Source organism: Lynx rufus, unplaced genomic scaffold, assembly GCF_022079265.1.
Source record: "Lynx rufus isolate CCGP_SWC_20201006 ecotype Redwood Valley unplaced genomic scaffold, mLynRuf1.p SCAF_8, whole genome shotgun sequence".
Classification (NCBI taxonomy): Eukaryota; Metazoa; Chordata; class Mammalia; order Carnivora; family Felidae; genus Lynx; species Lynx rufus.
In genome coordinates, this window is record NW_025814896.1 from 134,628,254 (window position 1) to 134,648,813 (window position 20,560).

General features: G+C 39.7%; 1 protein-coding gene across 5 annotated transcripts in view; it reads left to right on the top strand.

Annotated features, from left to right (window-relative positions):
* KIDINS220 (kinase D interacting substrate 220) overlaps positions 1-20,560 on the top strand; it is a 96,282-nt gene that overhangs the window by 4,134 nt on the left and 71,588 nt on the right. For 3 of the 5 annotated variants that reach the window (XM_047068945.1, XM_047068944.1, XM_047068947.1), the window contains exons 2-7: positions 2,807-2,950; positions 9,823-9,921; positions 10,648-10,746; positions 15,678-15,776; positions 16,713-16,814; positions 19,313-19,411. In XM_047068945.1, the coding sequence (XP_046924901.1) occupies positions 2,843-2,950; positions 9,823-9,921; positions 10,648-10,746; positions 15,678-15,776; positions 16,713-16,814; positions 19,313-19,411 (606 nt within the window). In that variant the 5' untranslated portion in view covers positions 2,807-2,842. The remainder of the gene's footprint in view (positions 1-2,806; positions 2,951-9,822; positions 9,922-10,647; positions 10,747-15,677; positions 15,777-16,712; positions 16,815-19,312; positions 19,412-20,560) is intronic. The other 2 variants (XM_047068946.1, XM_047068948.1) reach the window with 1 other exon arrangement.

Consider the following 20,560-nt stretch of genomic DNA (forward strand, 5'->3'; position numbering starts at 1 on the left):
TGTTCAAAATGGAGGGAGTAAGTTGAGCAAAAGGGAAGGGTGTGTGGAGCAGGACGCAGGTGGGGGCAACTCTGAGTGCTTCAGCGTGGCTGGGCTGTGGGGTTGAGGGGGTTTTAGCCTTGATCCTAGAAGATGTGAGAACAAATGGAGGCGTTGGATATTGGTGATGACTTCAAAAAATTTCTCTCACTGGTCTGCAGTGATAAAAGTATCATATTCTAGGGGATGTAATGTACGGCCTGGGGAGTACAGTCAGTAGAGTCGATAGTATTGTAATAACTTTGTGTAGTGACAGATGGAGATAACAAGGTACACTTGAAACTAATAGGATATTGTATGTCAATTATACTTCCTGGAGAGGGGATAAGCATTAGGAAATAAAGTTTCTAAAGAAAATAAAATTTACATTAATGCCATCACCATTTGATCTGTTTCATTTCAGTACTTTAAAATGTATATATTTAAAATAGTTGAGATGTTGTATAGTTTTTTTGTTTTTTTTGTTGTAGTTTTTTTTCTGCCGCTAAATATATCATGAACATTTTCTTCGTTAGTATATTTTCTTGGAAACATGTCGATGACTCTATCTGATTCCACTGTGTGACCATATCATAATTTATGTAATCTCCCATATCTGAGTTTTTGTTCTTATGAATAAAATTGTGTTGTATTTAAAATCTTTGTCCATGTTTTTTGTGTTTTTAGAATTGATTCTGAGGAGTGAAGTTACTTAACTTTGAGGATTTTTTAAAAAATAAGGTATTATTGAGGTACAGTTCACACCAATATTATTTACCTTTTTAGTGTCCAGTTTTGAATTTTGACACATGCATATAATCATGTGACGACCACCACAATCAGAATATAGAATAGTCCAAGAACTCCCCAAATGCTCTTGTACCCCAATGTAGTCACCTCATTCTCCCCCCTTAGACTCTGACAACCTCTGTTCTATTTTCTGTCCATATAGTTTTCCTTTTTCAGAATGTCATATAAATGGAATCATAAAGTGGAATAGTTTGTCTTCTGGTCCCCAAAGATAGACTTCCATCCCACATGCAAAACACATCAACCTATCCCAAGGGCCCCCAAAGTCTCAGTTCAGCTTTAACTCAGAGTCCCAAAACTCATTTGAATTTCAGCTCTCAGGTGCTAAATCTCATCATAGAAATCAGGTATGAGTAAAGCTCGGGGTAGAGCCATCCTGGGGCATGATTCCTGTCCGTCTGTGAACGTGTGAAACTCGAGAAGTCAGGAGCTATAAAGTACGATGAGGGGACAAGCGTGGAATACCAGTAATTGACATTGTTCAAGAGGGGGGGGGGGAATGGAAGGAAAAAAGACATCACTAGTCCCAGGTAATGGTATTCTCTTAGAGAAAAAGTTTGTAATTTCGGTAAACTGATTTATCGATTTTCTTTTTTTGAGAACCATGCTTTTAGTGTCATATCAAAGAAATCTTTGTTTAATCCAGAATAGTCTATATTATCTTCTAGAAGTTTTGTGTTTTTTAGATATTTAGGTCAATTTTAGTGTATGCATTTTGTGTAAGGTATGGGTTGAGATTTGTTTATTTGTATTTGGATGTCCAACTGGATACAACATCATGCCTACTTTTTTTGCATTTACATTCTAGTAATGGTAGATGGACAATAAACACAAAAGATGTCGTATTTCCAATGGTGGTAAGGGCCACTGAGAAATTAAGGAGGGCAAGGAGGTGGGAATGTGGGGACCCCTGTGGAGTATGTGTGAGGTTGTTACTATTTCACATCACATGGTCAGATTAGACTTTCCTAACAAGGTGATTGAAGGAAGTGAGGGAGGGAGCCATGTGCGTTTCGGTGGAAGAGATTTAGGCAGACAGAATCCCTGGGGTGGCACAGCACTTGAACTCTTCAGGGAATGAAATGGATAAGGGAGAGCGGTAGGAGATGAGGTCACTTAGAGTCATGGAGACCAAGGTAACACCCGTGATTTGAGTTCCTGGCGAAGCCATTGGAAGGCTTTGAGCAAAGAAGGATGTAATCTGACTCAGTGCTCTGCCAGGTGTGGTTCTTCAGTCAGCAGCAGCGGCTGCCGGGACCTTGTTAAAGATACAGACTCAGGGGCTGCACCCACACCTACCAAGTCAGACTCTGGGGGCGAGGCCCAGGCATCTGTGTTTTACAGACTGTCTAGGTGATGCCGATGCATGTTATGTGTTAAGAAGCTCTGGTCAGACTTATGTTTTCAGAAGATCGCTGTGGTTGCCTCGCGGAGGATCGATTGTGAGGAAGGCGAGTGGAAGGAAGGAGAACAGTTAGGATCTAGATGAGAAGTCACAGTGGCTTGGACCAGGGTGGTTGTGGTGGAGGTGGTGAGTAGTGGTTGGATGTGAAATATGTTTTATAGGTAGAGCCAAAAGGATTTGCTAATAGATTGAATGTGGAGTGGAGAGGGTGAGACAAGGCAGAGAGAATTCCATGGAGGAACAGAGCTGAAGCTGCCATTTCCTGAGGTGGAGGAGAAGTGGAGCACTTCCTTTTGTGTAGGGGAGGTGATGAGGACGGCTGGGGGGATGAGTGTGGAGTTTGGGACTTGGATGAGTTAAGCCCGAGTTGTGTGTGAGTCTTGGCAAGGGAGGGGTGGGCGTTTTGACAGCTGGGCTGTGGGGCCTTCGCTCCTGCAGGTGGAGGTCTACTTGTACAAATGTAAGGTGAAGAATGATAATATAGTTAGTAGTAAATTAGTTTTTTTTTTCCCCTCAGTCACATCTGTGCTTTCCTAATCAATATGTGTGTTTTATCTAATCTGCTTTTGACAGGTTTTGCAATAAAGAGAACTACAACTTTTCGTGAAAATGTCAGTTCTGATATCACAGAGTGTAATAAATTATGTAGAAGAGGAAAACATTCCTGCCCTGAAAGCTCTTCTAGAAAAATGCAAAGATGTAGATGAGAGAAATGAGGTAAGACCAAGTTTCTGAAATTAAAATCCTTGAACAAACATTGGTTGACTACTGACTACTGTGTACAAGGCGTTGTGCCAAGGAAAAAATGTAAGAAATAGGAAGTTCTTAACCTTGGTAAGATTGTTAAAAGTACTTGAAGCGCCAACTCCCTATTTCTTTCTCTCCCCAGCCCCTGGCAGCTACTCCTCTACTTCTGTTTCTAGGAACTTGACTGCTCTTTGTACCTCATATAAGTGGAATCATACAGAATTTGTCTTTTTGTGACTGGTTTATTTCACTTAGCATAATATCCTTAAGGTGCAATCATGTTTTAGTGTGTGACAACATTTCTTTCCTTTTTAAAGCTGAGTAACATTCAGTTGTACGTATATACCGCATTTTGTTTATGCATTTATGTATTGATGGAATTTTGGGATTTTTCTTCCTCCTGGCTATTGCCTAAATAGCGCTGCTATGAACATGAATATGCAAATATTATAAATGTTTTTAAAGCTGTTGAATCAACAGTTATTAGTTTATGACTATGATTATTTTTGACATAGGGTACCTAAATTTCATTAAATGTTAGCTCTCATGAGGAAATCTTAACAAAAAAATTTTGTTACTGCAATAACCTTGTGATAGTTAGTGTTTTTATTGAATCAGCTCATGCTGAGGGGCACCTGGGTAGCTCATTTGATTAAGTGTCTGACTTTGGCTCAGGTCATGATCTTGAAGTTTGTGAGTTCGAGCCCCATGTTGGGTTCTGTGCTGACATCTCAGAGCCTGGAGCCTGTTTCAGATTTTGTGTCCCCCTCTCTCTCTGTCCCTCCCCTGCTTGTGCTGTCTCTCTCTCTCTCTCAAAAATAAATAAACATTGCAAAATAATGATAAATAAAAGAATAATGCTGATACTTCTCTTGATTTACAGGTAAAGGACTTAATCCCTCAGTTTCCTATCCAAGATATTACCTGATAGAACCCAAATTTGAACTCTGTTCTATTTGATTTCAGATCATAATCTGTTTATGCTCTGTTGCCATTCTTTGAGTTTTCAGAATAAGTTCATCCAATGATGTACTGATACATACAGTGTTTCTATATTGAACACAGTATGTTTTGGGTAGGTGACTCCTCTGTGATTGTGCATTGTCAATAATTGTTCTAAACAGATAAGAGAAAATTTATAATTGGAGATTGTTCACTGTTATGAAAGAATTACTTAGGGACACCTGGGTGGCTCAGTCGGTTAAGCGTCCAACTCTTGATTTTGGTTCAGGTCATGATCTTGCAGTTTGGGGGTTCGAGCCCCATGTTGGGCTCCACACTGAGTGTGCAGAGCCCTCTTGGGATCTCTCTCTCTGCCTCTCCCTCTGCCCCTCCCTCACTCTTGTCTCTCTCTCAAAATAAATAAATAAACTTAAAAATATATTTAAAAAATAAAAAGAATTACTTACAAAAGTGGTCATTTTAATTAGTATATATTAACATACTTGGAATAATAAAATGATTATAGTTTAAAAATAGTAAGTATTACTTCATAGACATTTTCTATGGGAATACTGAAAAAATAGCCTCACATGCAAGGACAAATATAGCACATCAATGAGCACAAAATTTTATTCATCTAATTCGTGTAAAGAATTAAGCATATTTGCTATAGAGCTTAAGTTGACATCATGCATGAGGTAGCATTTAACTGATATTAATAGTATTTATATCTAGTGTAGTATTGTATCCATTCAAATTTGAGTTTTAAAATAATGATTTGAAACAACCTGGATTGTTAAACTATGGCTCAGCGTGAGTGATGGAGACAAAGTAGCTTTCTCAAGTCCTTTTATTGTATTTTGCTTCTACAAGTGTTTATAAAATTTAAATTTTATAGAATTCTATAAAGTTGTGTGGATTTCCTCTCTTCTTTGTTGCCCCTGAAAGTATGTAATTACCTTATGTTAATGTGTTTTGGTTATCAGTTTTGAAAAGGTCTCAAATCAATAAAATACAGTTAAGCCACTGGCTCTTGATCTCAGTTCACGTCTTGATCTCAAGGTCATGAGTTCTAGCCTCATGTTGGGCTCCATACTGGGTTGTAGAACCTACCTTAAAAACAAAAAGCAAGAAGAACTTAGCCTGTGTGGGATGCCCGGGCGGCTCAGTCGGTTAAGCATCTGCCTCCTGATTTTGGCTCAGGTCATGATCTTGTGGTTTGTGAGTTCAAGCCCAGTGTTGGGCTCTGTGCTGATGGCGTGGAGCCCGCTTGGGATTCTGTCTGTCTGTCTCTCTCCTCTCCCTCACCACCCCCCCCCCAAATAAATAAACCTTAAAATAAAATAAAATAATGTGGGGGAAATTTCTGTATTTAGCATACAATTGGCTGCCATCAGTAAATGCTAATTTCCTGCCACCTTTTCTTTCTGCTTTATTTGTAAACTAGATAAATCTCAGCCTGTGAACATTCTCAATGATGGCAGGTCTTCGCCCTTTGTAAAGTAGTGATGGGCTTTTATTTTTAGAAAAGAACAGAAAGTTTCTCTGAGGTCTTCTTGGTATAAGATTTTAGTGCTGAGGTGGGACAGTATTCTCCAAGAAAATGAAGTGGGACTGTCAATTCAAGGAGTAGATTTTGTTATGTGCTTAGAAATAGGCTCTGAGGCAAATTTCAAAGGAGAATTTAAAAATGTTTTAGTTTCATTACAATTATTGGAAGAAGTATATATTCTCCCAAGATGTGCTTTAAAGGGCACTGGTTATTGAGGTCTGGTATACCTAAATAAATTCAAGTAGGACTACCTAGGATTTGGGAACAACAAAAAGGGATCCTGAGTAGGAAGTGTTTTTGCACTGTAGTCTTCTGGGGAGCTGAGATAAAGTATGGTGACCTGTCGGGGGAACGTCCCTTGGTGCAGCGTTCTGTTCTAATGTGTTCCGGCTTGAGGTCATCGTAAGTGGAGTAAGGGTTATGTGAACAGGTGATCCTGTGTAGTTTGGAAAGCAGTGGGCTTGGGGTTTGCTGGGATGCGTGGGATTAGGTATGGAAAGGGCCTTTAGTGATTCATTTGAAAATGGAAGGATAAAGTCACGGCTGTTTTAAGTTACTCTCTCTCCACAACTGTAGTTAGAAGATTGGTTAAGCAAGAACTAATAGAATAAACGAACGTTTTGTTATAAGGCCCAGCTCATGAGGTCACTTTTCTTCTATCTTTTAGAATGTAATAACTTCACGGCAACCTTTTTGGTAAATTATTTATCTTTTTGAGTGGTGTAGTTGTCAAAGGTGTATCAGTTAAGGATCGCTTTGGACTGCGTGCGACAGCTCCTACAACCATGTCTCCATCAACTTGAGGTCTTATTTTTCTCACGCGATGATAAGCCGGAGGAACCATTCCAAGGTTGATATGACGGCTTCAGGAGATCTTCCCAGGCTCCTTCTGCCCTTCTGTCCACTTCTCACTGTGTGCTGGTCACTGTGCATTGGCCGTCACAACGCTGGCATTGTGTCTCGTGAGGCAAGAAGCCCAGAGACAGGCCGGCCGAGCTTGTCTGGTTCCCGGGCCGGCCTGGGCCACTTAGCCGGGGCAGTGTCCTGGGATCATTCCGGCTGCAAGCCAGGCTGAACTACGTGGGCATTTTGTTTTTGGTTTTGTTTTTAAGCTGAGCACGTTGCCGCCCGTAACACAATCCCGTCACTCGATATTGGGAGACAACTAATAGTTTCTGCAAGAGAAACTGACGACTATTCAAGTCTTTCGTCTGGCGTGTTTCTAGTTAATCACATTTATATCATCTTTCGTGTTTGTGTTATAGGTATTTTTACACATCTACGTTATTTTTTCCCCTCATGTGCTAGAAGCACCTGTCTCTGTGAACTATCTGACGTGACTGTCACCCCCAAAAGTAAACAAAAAACGTCTGAATCTCTGGAGTTACTAATCTGAAAATTCTGATGTAAAATTCATATATCCTTAGGGCCATAGATTCAGGGTTAATTGGCTTTAATTTATATATTATACCAATGACTTTGTTTTCTCACTTTTTATCCTGGTTGATTAGAAGGGAGAAGGGTACTGCAGAAAGTTGGTCAAAGAGGTTAGAGCTGACAGAGGCAAGCTGGGTGTGATAATTGATGTCTGTAGTTGTGACTCAGAATTGTAAACATGATGTGTAAAGGTAATCTGTTTAATAAGTAGTAAGTAATGTGTGCATTGCTTTATAAATTAATGGCTATCATACAATATATAATCAAATTTAATGTTTAAAGGATAAACTTTTTCACCTGGAAAATCTATTTGTGGATAATACCTCATTCCCTAATGACTTTGGTTGAATGACATGTAATTTAGTATCCGTTGTTCTATAAGAATGTCTGTGTTTAATGCACTTTACGTGTGTGCTTTGTTTAAACCAATATTTGTGTTTAACTCTTATGTTCTTCTTATAATAGCATCTGTTGCATTTTTGCCAATTATTGTAATTATTCGCTTGTTTTTTAAAAAAATGAGAGAGAGAGAGAGAGAGAGAGAGAGAGAGAACAAGCAGGGGAGGGGCAGAGACAGAGAGGGAGACAATCCTAAGCAGGCTCTGCACCGCCAGCACAGAGCCCAATGCGGGCTCGAACTCATGGAACCGTGAGACTGTGACTTGAGCCAAAACCAGGAGTCAAATGCCTAGCTGACTGAGCCACTAGGTGTCTCAGGTGTCTGCCAATCACCCAGGCGCCCCCCAATCACCCAGGTGCCCCCCCCAGTCACCCAGGCGCCCCCCCCAATCACCCAGGCGCCCCCCCAATCACCCAGGCGCCCCCCCAGTCACACAGGCGCCCCCCAATCACCCAGGCACTCCCCAATCACCCAGGCACTCCCAATCACCCAGGTGCCCCCCCAGTCACCCAGGCGCATCCCCCCAATCACCCGCCTGACCCATCCCCCATCCCCTCCACTCCTGTAACTATCAGATTGTTGTCTATAGTTAAGAGTCTGTTTCCTGGTTTGCCTCTCTTTTTTGGGGGGGGGGGATATAGTATTAAATAAAAGAACAGACATGCTTCTTACTCTCGTGGAGTTTAGAGCCTTTAAGAGAAAGGATAATAATCAGGTGTTAATCCCACAAATGTAAGTAATTATAAACAAGGATTAGTATAGTAAAGGAAAACTAGAGGAGTTGGTAAGGCTTCCCTGAGGGGTTGATGTTTGACCCAAGAGCTGATGTGACCTTATAAGCTGGGCCTTATAACAAAACATTTGTTTATTCTATTAGTTCTTACTTAACCAATCTTCTAACTACAGTTGTGGAGAGAGAGTAACTTAGAAACAGCCGCGACTTTATTCTTGGTAGTTAATTGGGTGGGACAGAGGGAAAACTTTGTGTGAGGGTCCAGAGGTGGGAAAGAGCCTACGGGTTTGTTGGTGAGGAGGGAATGGCCCAGAATAGGTTTTGAGGTAGTCCTGCCACAGCCACTGTCAGTATTTTGGTTCTGATCCAAAAGAGCAACAGGAAACCACTGAGGATTTTAAGCAGAGAAATGATGTCATATCAGCATTTAAAAAATCACGGCTATTTCCCCACCCCCCACTGATATACACATAATAAATAGATGCTTAGATAAATATTTATCTACTTGAACTTAATTTTCGGTGTAAATCTTTTCTCGTATACCTTAAGTATGTGGTAACACCTTTAGTACCATCACCGTTAGCCCAGAGCCGCTAACCTGTTTCACACCGTGGCCCTTACAGAAGGTGCCAGTGTGTGCGTTGCCCTTGCTGTAGGTGAGTCTTGCTGCTGGAGGCGAACCCATCCCCGGATCTGGCTGCCCGGGCCCTGCCACGCTGTCTCAGGGCTCAGGAAGTACTGTCCCTTATTACTGTGTCTTATTCTAGGCACACAGGCTGGGCAACTGTGGTGTAATGAGCAGAAGCTTTAGTTTAATGAATTAAGATTAGAAGGGAGGTCTTAAAAAAACTGTTTATGTATATTATATATATAGCACCTAGATTGTTTTTATTATTTTACTTTCCTCCCCTTTGCCCTTGACAAACATCTTAAATATATTAAAACCACATTCTGTATCATATTCTATCTGCTATAGTTAGAGAATTTGGTTACCATAAATATGCTAAGAGTTTTTTAAAAAATGTTTATTTTTGAGAGAGAGAGAGAGAGAGAGAGAGACCGCGTGAGTGAGGGAGGGGCAGAGAAAGAGAGGGAGACACAGAATCTGAAATAGGGTCCAGGTGCTGAGCTGTCAGCACAGAGCCCGACACGGGGCTCGAACTCGGGAACTGTGAGATCATGACCCAGGCCAAAGTTGGATGCTTAACTAATTGAGCCACTCATGTGCCCCGAATGCTAAGATTTTTATATGCATTGTGGTGATTACTTTTCAGAGCCTAGTATTATTCATGTTGACTTATTTGTTTTTTAAGTTTATTTATTTTGAGAGAGAAAGCACAAGTGAGGGGCAGAGAGAGAGAGAGGAAGAGAGAAAGAGACAGAGATAGAGAGAGAAAGAATCCCAAGCAGGCTCCACTGTCAGTGCAGAGCCCATTGTGGGGCTCGGACTCACGAACCATGGGATCATGATCTGAGCCAAGGTCAGACGCTTAACTGACTGAGCCACCCAGGTTCCCCTCATGTTTATTTATTTTGAATGAAATTTAGCATCAAAGTAGACTACTAATGCTGTAGTAAAAAAAACCGTTTTGTTTTCTCTTTGACTTTTATATTATTAGTCAACTGGAAACTTAAGATTTCAAAGGTGTTTGTAAACTTAGGAAATTCTGTAAACAATGTTTGACATACCATTGTGATACGCAGGGTATATTTAACTGTGGCATTTCAGTTAAAGTACAGCATCTTGAAAAGCTCTCTGTGTCTTTTATATTCTCTAGTGTGGCCAGACTCCACTGATGATAGCTGCTGAACAAGGCAACTTGGAAATAGTGAAAGAATTAATTAAGAATGGAGCTAATTGCAATCTGGAAGATTTGGTATATATTAAAATAATCTACTTCTTTGTTGTTCTTGTCTTTTCCATAACTTTGCTCTTTGTTTTTGAGAAGGGATTCAGAATTAGTAGGTTACGGTTGTGCTTTCAGATCTGTCTTAACTTTGCCTCCTATCCCACCCAAGTCTGCTTTTTAAAGGGGTGATACAGGAGAGGAATTTTTATTTTCAGTGAAAGGTCTCAGCACTTCCTGTTTTTTATACCCAGATGGCACTGGCTGAATAGGGAGCACATATACCTGGGCGCTTGTAGCCTTTATTTGAAAACAAAGGACAGTAGTTCTTTATCACATAGTTTCTAAATCCATCATATGGGATTGCGTTAGTTTAATAGCCTGTGAGTGTGCTCTTAAATCTGATGACAAGCTCTTTAATTTCAACTTCTAGCAATGGTTGCTAGCCACAAGGATTAGCTGTGAAGTTTTGATAGTCATCTTTCCTTTTTCCACGAAACCTCAGAGTGTGATTAGAAGGCCAGTGACAAGACCAAGCAGCTGTGAGAGCACTTGACACACTGCGGTCATGCAGGCAGACGGATAACTTCTTGACAGAGCTTATGCTGCGGTGTTGTTTTAGACTAGTTCACAGTGGGGTCACATCATGTCAATTTGGTATGATCATTTGGTATGTGAAGTCAAACTTATTTTTCCTCACTTTGGATTTTTGTTTTTTGGTTTTGAAATGGTAACATTTGTGACTGTGTGTTCCAGGATAACTGGACAGCACTGATCTCGGCATCAAAGGAAGGGCACGTGCACATTGTGGAGGAACTGCTGAAATGTGGGGTCAACTTGGAGCACCGCGACATGGTATGTATGAGGGCTATGGTACGTTTCATTAGCCGGAGTCTTATTAACAGTAGTAGATATGTCTGGGACCTTGGCTTCTCGTGCAGGAGGTGCTATTATAATAACGTTGTTAGGGTCTGGGGCTGGGCACTGAAATGACTCTCAGGAATGTGTTAAAGCCCAGGTGATACAATGAACCTCTTTTAGAGTGTTCTTAGTTATTGTTATTCTTGGTTTATTTCAGAGTTTAAAATTCTGAAATATTATTAAAAACAACTCATTGACTTTCAATGTAACAATGTTTTGAAACAAATGTGAAAGAATTGTTTCCTTTAAAGAGGAACTTCAAGAGGGACAGTATAGTCTTATAAATATTTTTAGTTCAAAGTGATAATTTCCAGAATAATATTTATAAATTTATTTTAAAAATGTAATTGTGTTCGGCCATGCCATCTGTACACATTACAAGTTTAACAAGATGTGATTCTTTATTATCTGAGCTCTTACTGGATCTTGGCCTCTGCTTAAAGCATAAAGATGAAGAAAGAGATCATTTCTAGCCTATTTATCCTGCAAAATGTTAAGCCTTTTCCAAAGTTAGCTTTAGTAGTGGAAGAGAGGAAGGAATTGATCTGCCGTGGTGTCTAAAATGTGCATTACTTTGCTGGCAATGTGAAGTGCAGGTGGTCTGAGTTTTTAACAAACCGCAGCATTCTGCTGTCTTACGCTTACTATGATAATTTACATGGTGTGTTTACTTCCATAAGCTTAGTTGTATTCTCACGCTTAATGAAGTGGGTGGGATACTTATTTTTATATAAAGATACAGAACCATTTTTATCCTGCTTATTTCTGAAAAGGACTTGAAGTATATTGCTCTAAAAGTTTAGGGAGAGAGGGGCGCCTGGGTGGCTCAGTTGGTTGGGCGGCCGACTTCGGCTCAGGTCATGATCTCGCGGTCCGTGAGTTCGAGCCCCGCGTCGGGCTTTGTGCTGACAGCTCGGAGCCTGGAGCCTTTTTCAGATTCTGTGTCAGGGATTCTGTGTCTCCCTCTCTCTGACCCTCCCCCGTTCATGCTCTGTCTCTCTCTGTCTCAAAAATAAATAAACGTTAAAAAAAAAAATTTAAAAGTTTAGGGAGAGAATTCCATGATGTCAGTAACCCAGGCAGAGAATGGGTATGGCAGGCAGGAATAAAGTGTGGTCTTCTCATCTTACTGACATATAAAGTAGAAGGGAAACTCATGGAGTTTCCTAGTTCTCAATATCTTGTTAAAGGCACCAAACCTGTTTATCACATGGATTAATATTAGGTTCCCATTCTGTGCCTGGTCCCTTTATGCTCGTTAGCTTCTCTATGGTGAGTTGACTTCTCAGAACAATCCCATGGGCTGGGAATTCCTTTTGTTCTCAATGGATATAGTTCAGGAAATTGAAACTGGAAGAAGTGCCCTGTGCCCAAAGAAGTCAGGCCGAGGTTTGAACCCAGGTCTGCCTTACTCCAAAGGCTTTCTCCTCTATCGCTGCTCCCCTGTTTATTAGCAGGGAGTGAGGAACTATAGAGTACATGTTATTGAATGTGTCAAACTTAGCAAGATTGCACAAAATTATCTTAAGCTTTTTTAGTTCTCCATATTTTTTATTTCCCCTAAGTAATCACCACAACTTGTTTTAACATATCTAAAGGGTCTTTGCGTTTGGCTTTCAAATGCCAAAAGTTGGGAAAACTGAGGACCGTGTCTCCCTGAGTAGTTAGTATCGAGGGACCGAAACGTGACAGGATCGGGTGGGTGGCAGTAGCTGAGCCATGAGGGAAGGCAGAGTCCTTGGGACTTGTGTAAGGAGAGGAGGGCGACCGCCAGGCACTGCTGGGGTTCAGGAAGAACTCCGGGGTGTAACATCTGGGAATCTAGTGAGGGTTTTTCCTTGAGAGGACCTTTGTGGGCACTGAACTACAGCTACTGCTGTAGGTATTCGGTTCTGATCTTTTCATTTGCAAATTTGGGTATCGTTCTCTCAGGATTAAATGTTAATCTCCTAGATGCTTGCATAGGGTGACATCATACAAATTAAAATGAGAGCATGATGTTCAAACAGTTCTGGGAAGGCATTTTAAAGATTGAAATATTGGTATATGTGAAACTTGACTAAATATTCAGCTCTATAATTTGAGCTAAATTGTCAGCCTTTCCTTGTCTTTTATGACCTTGACACTTTGGAAGATCACTCCTGTGGCATCTTTAGAATCTCCCTCAATTTAGATTTGTCTGATGCTTCTCATGATTAGGTTGAGATTATACTTTGCTGGGGAAGGATACCATAGAGACGATGTTCCCTTCTCCGCGCATCTAGGTACATGCTAGCAGAGTTTGTCACTGGTGAAGTTGACCTTGGTCTCTTGGTTAAGGTAGTGTCTGCCAGATTTCTTCATTGTAAGGTTACTATTTTCCCCTTTGTAATTGCTAAATATGTTGGAGAAGATACTGCTTTTGATTAAACTTTCACTCATTTGTTTTAACATCTATCAGTATATCTTGCATGCAGCAGTTATTAATGTGGTGTTATAATGGTGATTTTCCTACTCCCCTCATTCTCTGTACATTGATCAATTGGAATTCTTCCATAAGGAAGAGTTGTTTCTCTCCCCTGCACACCCCGCCCCCCCCCACCCCCCACGTATCTGTATGTAGTTACATATCTATGGATATATATGGTCTGATGAATATTTATTTATTTATTTTTAAGTGTTTATTTATTTTGAAAGAGAGCGCAAGCTGGGGAGGAGACGAGAGAGAGAATCCCAAGGGGGCTCGAACCCACAGACTGAGATCGTTAGCTGAGCTGAAATCAAGAGCTGGACGCGCCTAACCGACTGAGCAACCCAGGCGCCCCTGATGAATATTTATTTTGTTCTCCGGTTTATAATTCGGTTCTGTACCTGTTTTCCTGGTCAGGTTGTTCCAACTTTGGCCATGGAAGCTTCTATACCCTTTTAACATGTGCTATCGTTATTTTCCGGCATCACAAGATGCTTCAGGCTCAGCTTCATCTTGTATTTTTCCTGGCTTATTTTCCTGATTATTAGCCCTGGAATCAATCAGTTTTCCATGGAAGCCTGTTTTCTTTTATTGGAAAATGGTATTGAGAAACCAATATCTTGGTGTTAGGTATGCTTGTTATTACTGGGGTGTCACTGCTTATAGTCCTTCTCAATGGATAGACATAGAGATAGATGTCTTTATGCTAATTCTTGCATATACATGCATCTATTTCTAGATCTATTTGGGTGTGGGGGGGGATATATCTTTTTTTTTTAAAGAGACCAGGTTAATACTGCCAACCAAATTCATTATAGACTTTTCCCTTTCCTTAATTTGTAACCCTTCTCTGATAATGAGAAATCTGGCCCTATTATCTGCACAATGTATTCACTTATTTGTTCAACTCTAGGATACAAATTAAAGTAGCTACAGAATTTCTAATCGATACTCTGAGAGAAAGAGGTTTGCCTACTTAGTACAGTGTCTGTGCATAGTTCTTTCTGTCTTTAACAGTACAGTATTCAGTCAAAACATTGCTTTCCAAAGTTACCTACAGTTAGCTTCTAAGTAGTTATGTGATTATGTGATTCATTTGTAATACAGTTAGATTCATTTGGCCCAGTCTGTATTCTATTTTTTCTCTCCACGTTCTGGTTGATTTTTGAAAAATTTGCATACAGTACAATTCCCTCTTGTGCTGTACAGTTCTACGGGTCTGGACAAGTGCATCATGTGTACGTCTACCGCCACATTTTAAACAGAGCCGTTTCACCGCTAACAGTGCCCCTATGCTGCCCCTTTATAATTCCCCTCCACCCCCTCCTCAGCCCCTGGCCACTCACTGCTGATCTGTTTTCCCTTTTACAATTATGCCTTTTCTAGATTAGGGCAAGTATTTTTTTTAATCTCCTTTTTAGTGATGATGAAAGAGAATCAGAGAAGGATTAAGTGATTTATATTCTCAAAACCAAATGTGGATTTAAATGCCGGTTCAAAGACAAAACGTTCATTTCTTAGTATAATTTGATTACATTGGTCTCTTTTACTGAATTGTGTTCTAGCTGAAGAGAAAATTGCTTAAAATAAAAAACAGTAGAAAAGAAAATTGCTCCTGTAGTTTAGAAAATAGAAAGTTATCATGCTGGTTATTCATACTTGATGACTTCGCCCCTGGATATCATGATCTACAGATCATTACCTTAGTGTCCTGTCTTTTTTAGGAAGAGGTGCCGTAATGATCTGGGATTTATAGGTTGTGTTTATTGTTAAGTTTTTATTTATTTATTCTGAAAGAGAGAGAGAGAGAGTGTGTGCGTGCACACGAGCAGAGGAGGAGCAGAGAGAGAGGGAGAGAGAGAATTCCAAGCAGTCTCCACACTGTCAGCATAGAGTCTGATGTGGGGCTCGATTTCATGAACCATGAGATCATGACCTGAGCTGAAATCAAGAGTCAGACACTCAACTGACTGAGCCACCCAGGCGCCCCGATAGTATGTGTTTAAATGCAGGAGCCAAATATGATTGCTGGAATTCCTCTCTAGAAAAACTCTAGGATCCTACAAGAAGAATATATAGGGACATATAAAGTGTTCTGAAGCAAAATTTTTAAGGAGCCAAAACAAAACTTGGAAATGTGAAAGAATTCAACATGAATATTCTCTATTTCAGTTTCCATGATAGAGTCAAAAATTGGAGTAATAATTTCTGGAATTAAGAGATTTGACTTATTTCTGATACTATTGTATATTTCTCTGGGGAGCTTGGGAGTTTCAAACTACATAGTAGTGCCTTCGTAAAACAATGGTTTTAGAGAAAAATATTCAAAGGAGGCACTTCATTAATGCCATTTTTGTGCTTGGAAGTGATCACGAAAGTTTTCTTTCCACCCGCTTCCCCTCTTTTTTTTCCTTAGGGAGGATGGACCGCTCTCATGTGGGCATGTTACAAAGGCCGCACCGAAGTGGTCGACTTGCTGCTTTCTCATGGCGCCAATCCGAGCGTCACTGGTTTGGTGAGCATTAGCAAAAACGTCACTGTGACACAAGTGGGAAGTTCTCTTAGGGAACACTTAAGACTGATTACGTTTTAGACTTCATATTTGATGGAAATGATCTAGATCTTACTAAAGATAATAATGCAGGATGTGATTTCAAAGCACAATGAGAATTTATTTCTCAAGCTAAGCTTGTCTTTCAGTTCTTGTCAACAAAAAGGCAACTCTTAGAGCTTAAATGTTAATTTAGGATTTCAAAATCCTTAAGTCATATTACCTGTTTTCTGTGGGTATGCATTCTTAATCTAAACTTATTTAAAGGGAAGGGGTGTTTATATATATATGTGTGTGTGTGTGTGTGTGTGTGTTTGTGTGTGTGTATAAATCTATCTATCTCCATACCATTTTTCTATACATTTCTTTAAATGGTAATACATGCATCACTACTCTACTTGAGACTGGGTCTCAGACTGCAGATTGAGAAATTGTCTATATTTTGTATTATATACATGTATGTCACATCATGTACTCTTTAACTGTCTTGTGATTTTGTCAATTATACCTGAATAAAGCTGAAAAAAAGAGAAACTTATTCAAGTTAATGGAAGGATTATATAAGAATAGTTTCACATCTCTCTTACTAGTCTTGCCTGTTGGCTAGAAATCACATTAAATGTATTAATCTGTAAAAATAAATATGTTCATAATATGTATTTGAGGTTGAGTGCATTTTATTTGATGATTATGTTTTATGACTGTTTTTTAAGTAGAGAATGATCTGTAACTTGATTTTTTTAAATTATTACTTTGTATCACTCCCTTTGTTATTTACTTTTCTTAGCAAACGTGTGTTGTAAATATCCACCTAAAAGATTTTTCTTTCCCCCCTCCCTTGCCCGCTCCCTCCTCATCTTTTTTTCTGTCTACTTACATCCCCACCTACCTGTCTCCCAGCAGTACAGTGTTTACCCCATTATTTGGGCAGCAGGGAGAGGCCATGCGGATATAGTGCATCTTTTACTGCAAAATGGCGCTAAAGTCAACTGCTCGGATAAGGTAGGTCAGCAAGACCTTTCCGGGTTCCGGTCCGCGTTATGTCCGCGCAGCATGTCTGAGTATAGGTTTCTTTATATGATCGCATGAGATTGCGCTGATAAATCTTCTCATTGTGTTTATGAATGTGTTTTATATAGTCAGGTATGTCACAGGCAGATCCCTTGTAACTACTGCCTTCTGAGTGTCACTCCATTGATTTTTTTTACATCACATTCATCATTCTCTGGAAAACAGATAGGGATGATTCCCTGTTTTCATTATTTGAAATTTTCTATTGTGACTTCAGTTCTGTCTGCTTCCGTGTTGTTGCCAGAGTGGTTTTTCTAAAAGTCAGGTTTAGTTTTCTCACTCTCTCATGCTTAAAATGCTGAAGACACCGATCCCTGGTGTGATGTGGGAAGATAGGCCTTGTCCTCTCTCTGCCTTCTGAGCCCTGTAGCTGCCTTGCCTGCACGAGGCCAAAGGATGTGGGTGCCTCAGTTCTTGTGTTCTTGGTCCTTCCATGCCTTTGCATGTGCCCTTTGAGCGTGGGGAGCCCTCTCCTCCTGTGCTTTACTTTCTGTTCATCCTTCACATCTGCTCATTTGCCATCCACTTCAGAAAGCTTCCCAGAATTTTGTTCTGTTCATTTTTTAAATCCTTAATCGTCATTGCAAACATTTAACAAGTATTTATTTAATTAGAACTTGATACGTTGTGGCTAACCATATTCTTTTCAAATTAATAACAGTTCAGTGAAATACAGGAAAATAGTATTAATCAGACATTTTTGATAATTGGAATACATTTTGAGCATAAATTTAAGTCAGATAGTATTGCTTAGCCTGAGGGGAATGTCAGAAATTGTCCTTTTCTTAATCTGGATGGTACTTGTTTGGGTGCACACATATGTAAAAAAAAATCGTCAAGTAGTACAATTTAAGATTGATGTATTTTATACACTTTATGCAGGTTGTGCTCATTTTTTAAAAAGTATTATCTAAAATTAATAGCTTAACAAGGACCGTAAAGAGACTATGGCAAATACTTACAATATGGCACTTAAAAATCTTGTATTTGGGGTCTGTGCCTGGGTGGCTCATTCGGTTAAGCATCCAACTTTGTCTTGGGGCATGATCTCATGGTTTGTGGGTTTGAGCCCTGTGTTGGGCTCTGTACTGACAGCTCAGAGCCTGGAGTCTGCTTTGGATTCTGTGCCTCTCCTCTCTCTGCCCCTTACCCCGCTTGTGTGCTTATTTATTTTTGAGAGACAGAACATGGGGGGGGGGAGGGGCAGAGAGAGAGAGGGAGACAGAATCGGAAGCAGGCTCCAGGCTCTGAGCTGTCGGCACAGAGCCTGACATGGGGCTCAAACCCACAAACTGCGAGATCATGACCTGAGCCGAAGTTGGACACTCAACCGATTGAGCCACCCAGGCGCCCCTATTGATGTTTTCTGATTGACACTTTAATGTGATGGTGAAAGCTTTAATTTCTCCTTCTGACCTATTGAAAAATGCTTTATGGGACCTGGCATTCAAAGCCCCTCCAAAATCAGGTATTATGCTACCTAGTCTGTCAGTCTAACATTTTGAGAAAATGTTTAGTACCTACTGTGTGCAGTGTCCCATATATGTACTAAACACAGAAAATATAAAAACAAAGTTCCTCAGTCATATTTGCTACATTTCAAGTGCTCAATAGCCGTATGAGACTAGTGGCTACTGTATTGGCCAGTGCAGAATTATAGAGCATTTCTATCAGCACAGAAAGTTTTGGACAGAGCTGTTATAGAAAGCAGGTGTTTATTACATGTTTATTTTAATCTCTGGTCTCATGTAGTTAAAGATCACTGTGGATATTCATGTGTCTCTTGATTGGGAGGCTCCCCAAAGATACAGCATTGTTTTTATGCATAATATATATTCTCTGATGTCTTTTGAATCACGTTCCAGCAGAAGGTGCTTTTAATACGTGCAGTTTCTAGGCTAGAGTTTATTTTATCAAGTTCAGAGGCTGATTTGGGGTTGGTGGCTTAGAGCACGGACTGAAGCCAAGCTTGTTTGGGTCCTGCGTCTTACTGTACCTCTTAGTAGCTTTGTGACTTTAAGCCAAAACTTCTCTGGGCCTCAGAAGTATTTAGAATTGTTTGTCATTTGGTTGTTACTATTTTTGCCCGTAGTCATACTGTTGAACTTTAAATTGTATTTCACAAGATACAGGAAGCACTGAAAGCTTGTTGAAAATTAGAGGCTGTATGACATTATGGTGGAAAAATTGTCACTAATTATGAAAGTTAAAGTTGGCTAAAAGAAATTTCATACAGTGGTTAATCATCTCTTCAGGAGAGAGAAAGTGGGAAAAATAAGATTTATCTAGGATTAAAATGATAATTTCTATAAACAGTAATTTAAGAATACTCAAAGTATGATTTGTATCAAAATTCATGTTGAGAATTTGTCTCTTTTACTACAGATCTGAAAATAATTTTAAATTTATTATTATTATTATTATTTTAGTATGGAACTACTCCTCTGGTTTGGGCTGCACGGAAGGGTCATTTAGAATGTGTAAAACATTTATTGGCCATGGGAGCTGATGTTGATCAAGAAGGAGCTGTAAGTATCTTTTCTGTTTAGTCCCTCGTGTGTGTTTTCAGTTTGAAGGGAGAGAATATTTTTTCTAAGTATATGCCTAGAAAATTTTCCCTACAGTTCTTAAATAATAGGTAGACAAACAAGCATTTTTTTCTATTATCCTGACAAATATATTGTAGATATGATATGTTATAAATATATGCCCTTAAGGAACCATTGCTAATGCATGTAAATTTTGGGAGGCTAAAACTCTAAAGAACATCTTTCAGTAGTCTTACTCTTGATTGAATTCATATTGAAATACTCTTTAAGTCAAATAGTTTGAAATACTATTAATTGTGGAAAAAAGTTATGTTCTGTTAAAATACCTTTTCCTTAAAAATTTAAAATAATGTCGTAAGTTTTTGGATAATTTTGAGCTGTGGCTTGTTTTCCTTCTCCAGTAGATTTAAAAATGTCAGAAATTGGGGGTCAAAACCTAGAACGCCTAAAAGCTGGTTCAATACATTATTCCGACTAGCAGGTATTAATTCCTTACTGAGCACCTGCTGTGCATGCAGCCCTGTGCCAAATGTGCTGGAGATACTGGAGAGGCCTGACAGATTTCTTTTCCCTTGAAATTTTGAGAATATAGTTAAAGGAAATTATATTTATGCGTAAGAAATGATTAATACAGACTATTATTTGCAAAATGCAGTATTATGTGAGATGGATCATGGAGTATTCTGAGGAGACATACCACCAAATCTCTGGCTGCAGTGTAACAAAAGTGAACTCTGTATCACACTTGACTTCTTGACATGATATCAGCCGTTCCTCCTATTTTCCATATTGGCAGATGCTACTACTTGCTGATCTTTTTAGTGCTGTGTCAAGAAAGAGTGTGATTCTTACATGAAATTCATACCTTTCACTCTCCTTTTTTCTGCACAGTTTATCAAGTGGAAGAGTGGCTATTTCTATGATTTTTGACTTAAAGAATTTTAAAAGGCTATTCTATTTTATTTTATTTTATTTTTTTTCAACGTTTATTTATTTTTGGGACAGAGAGAGACAGAGCATGAACGGGGGAGGGGCAGAGAGAGAGGGAGACACAGAATCGGAAACAGGCTCCAGGCTCTGAGCCATCAGCCCAGAGCCCGACGCGGGGCTCGAACTCACGGACCGCGA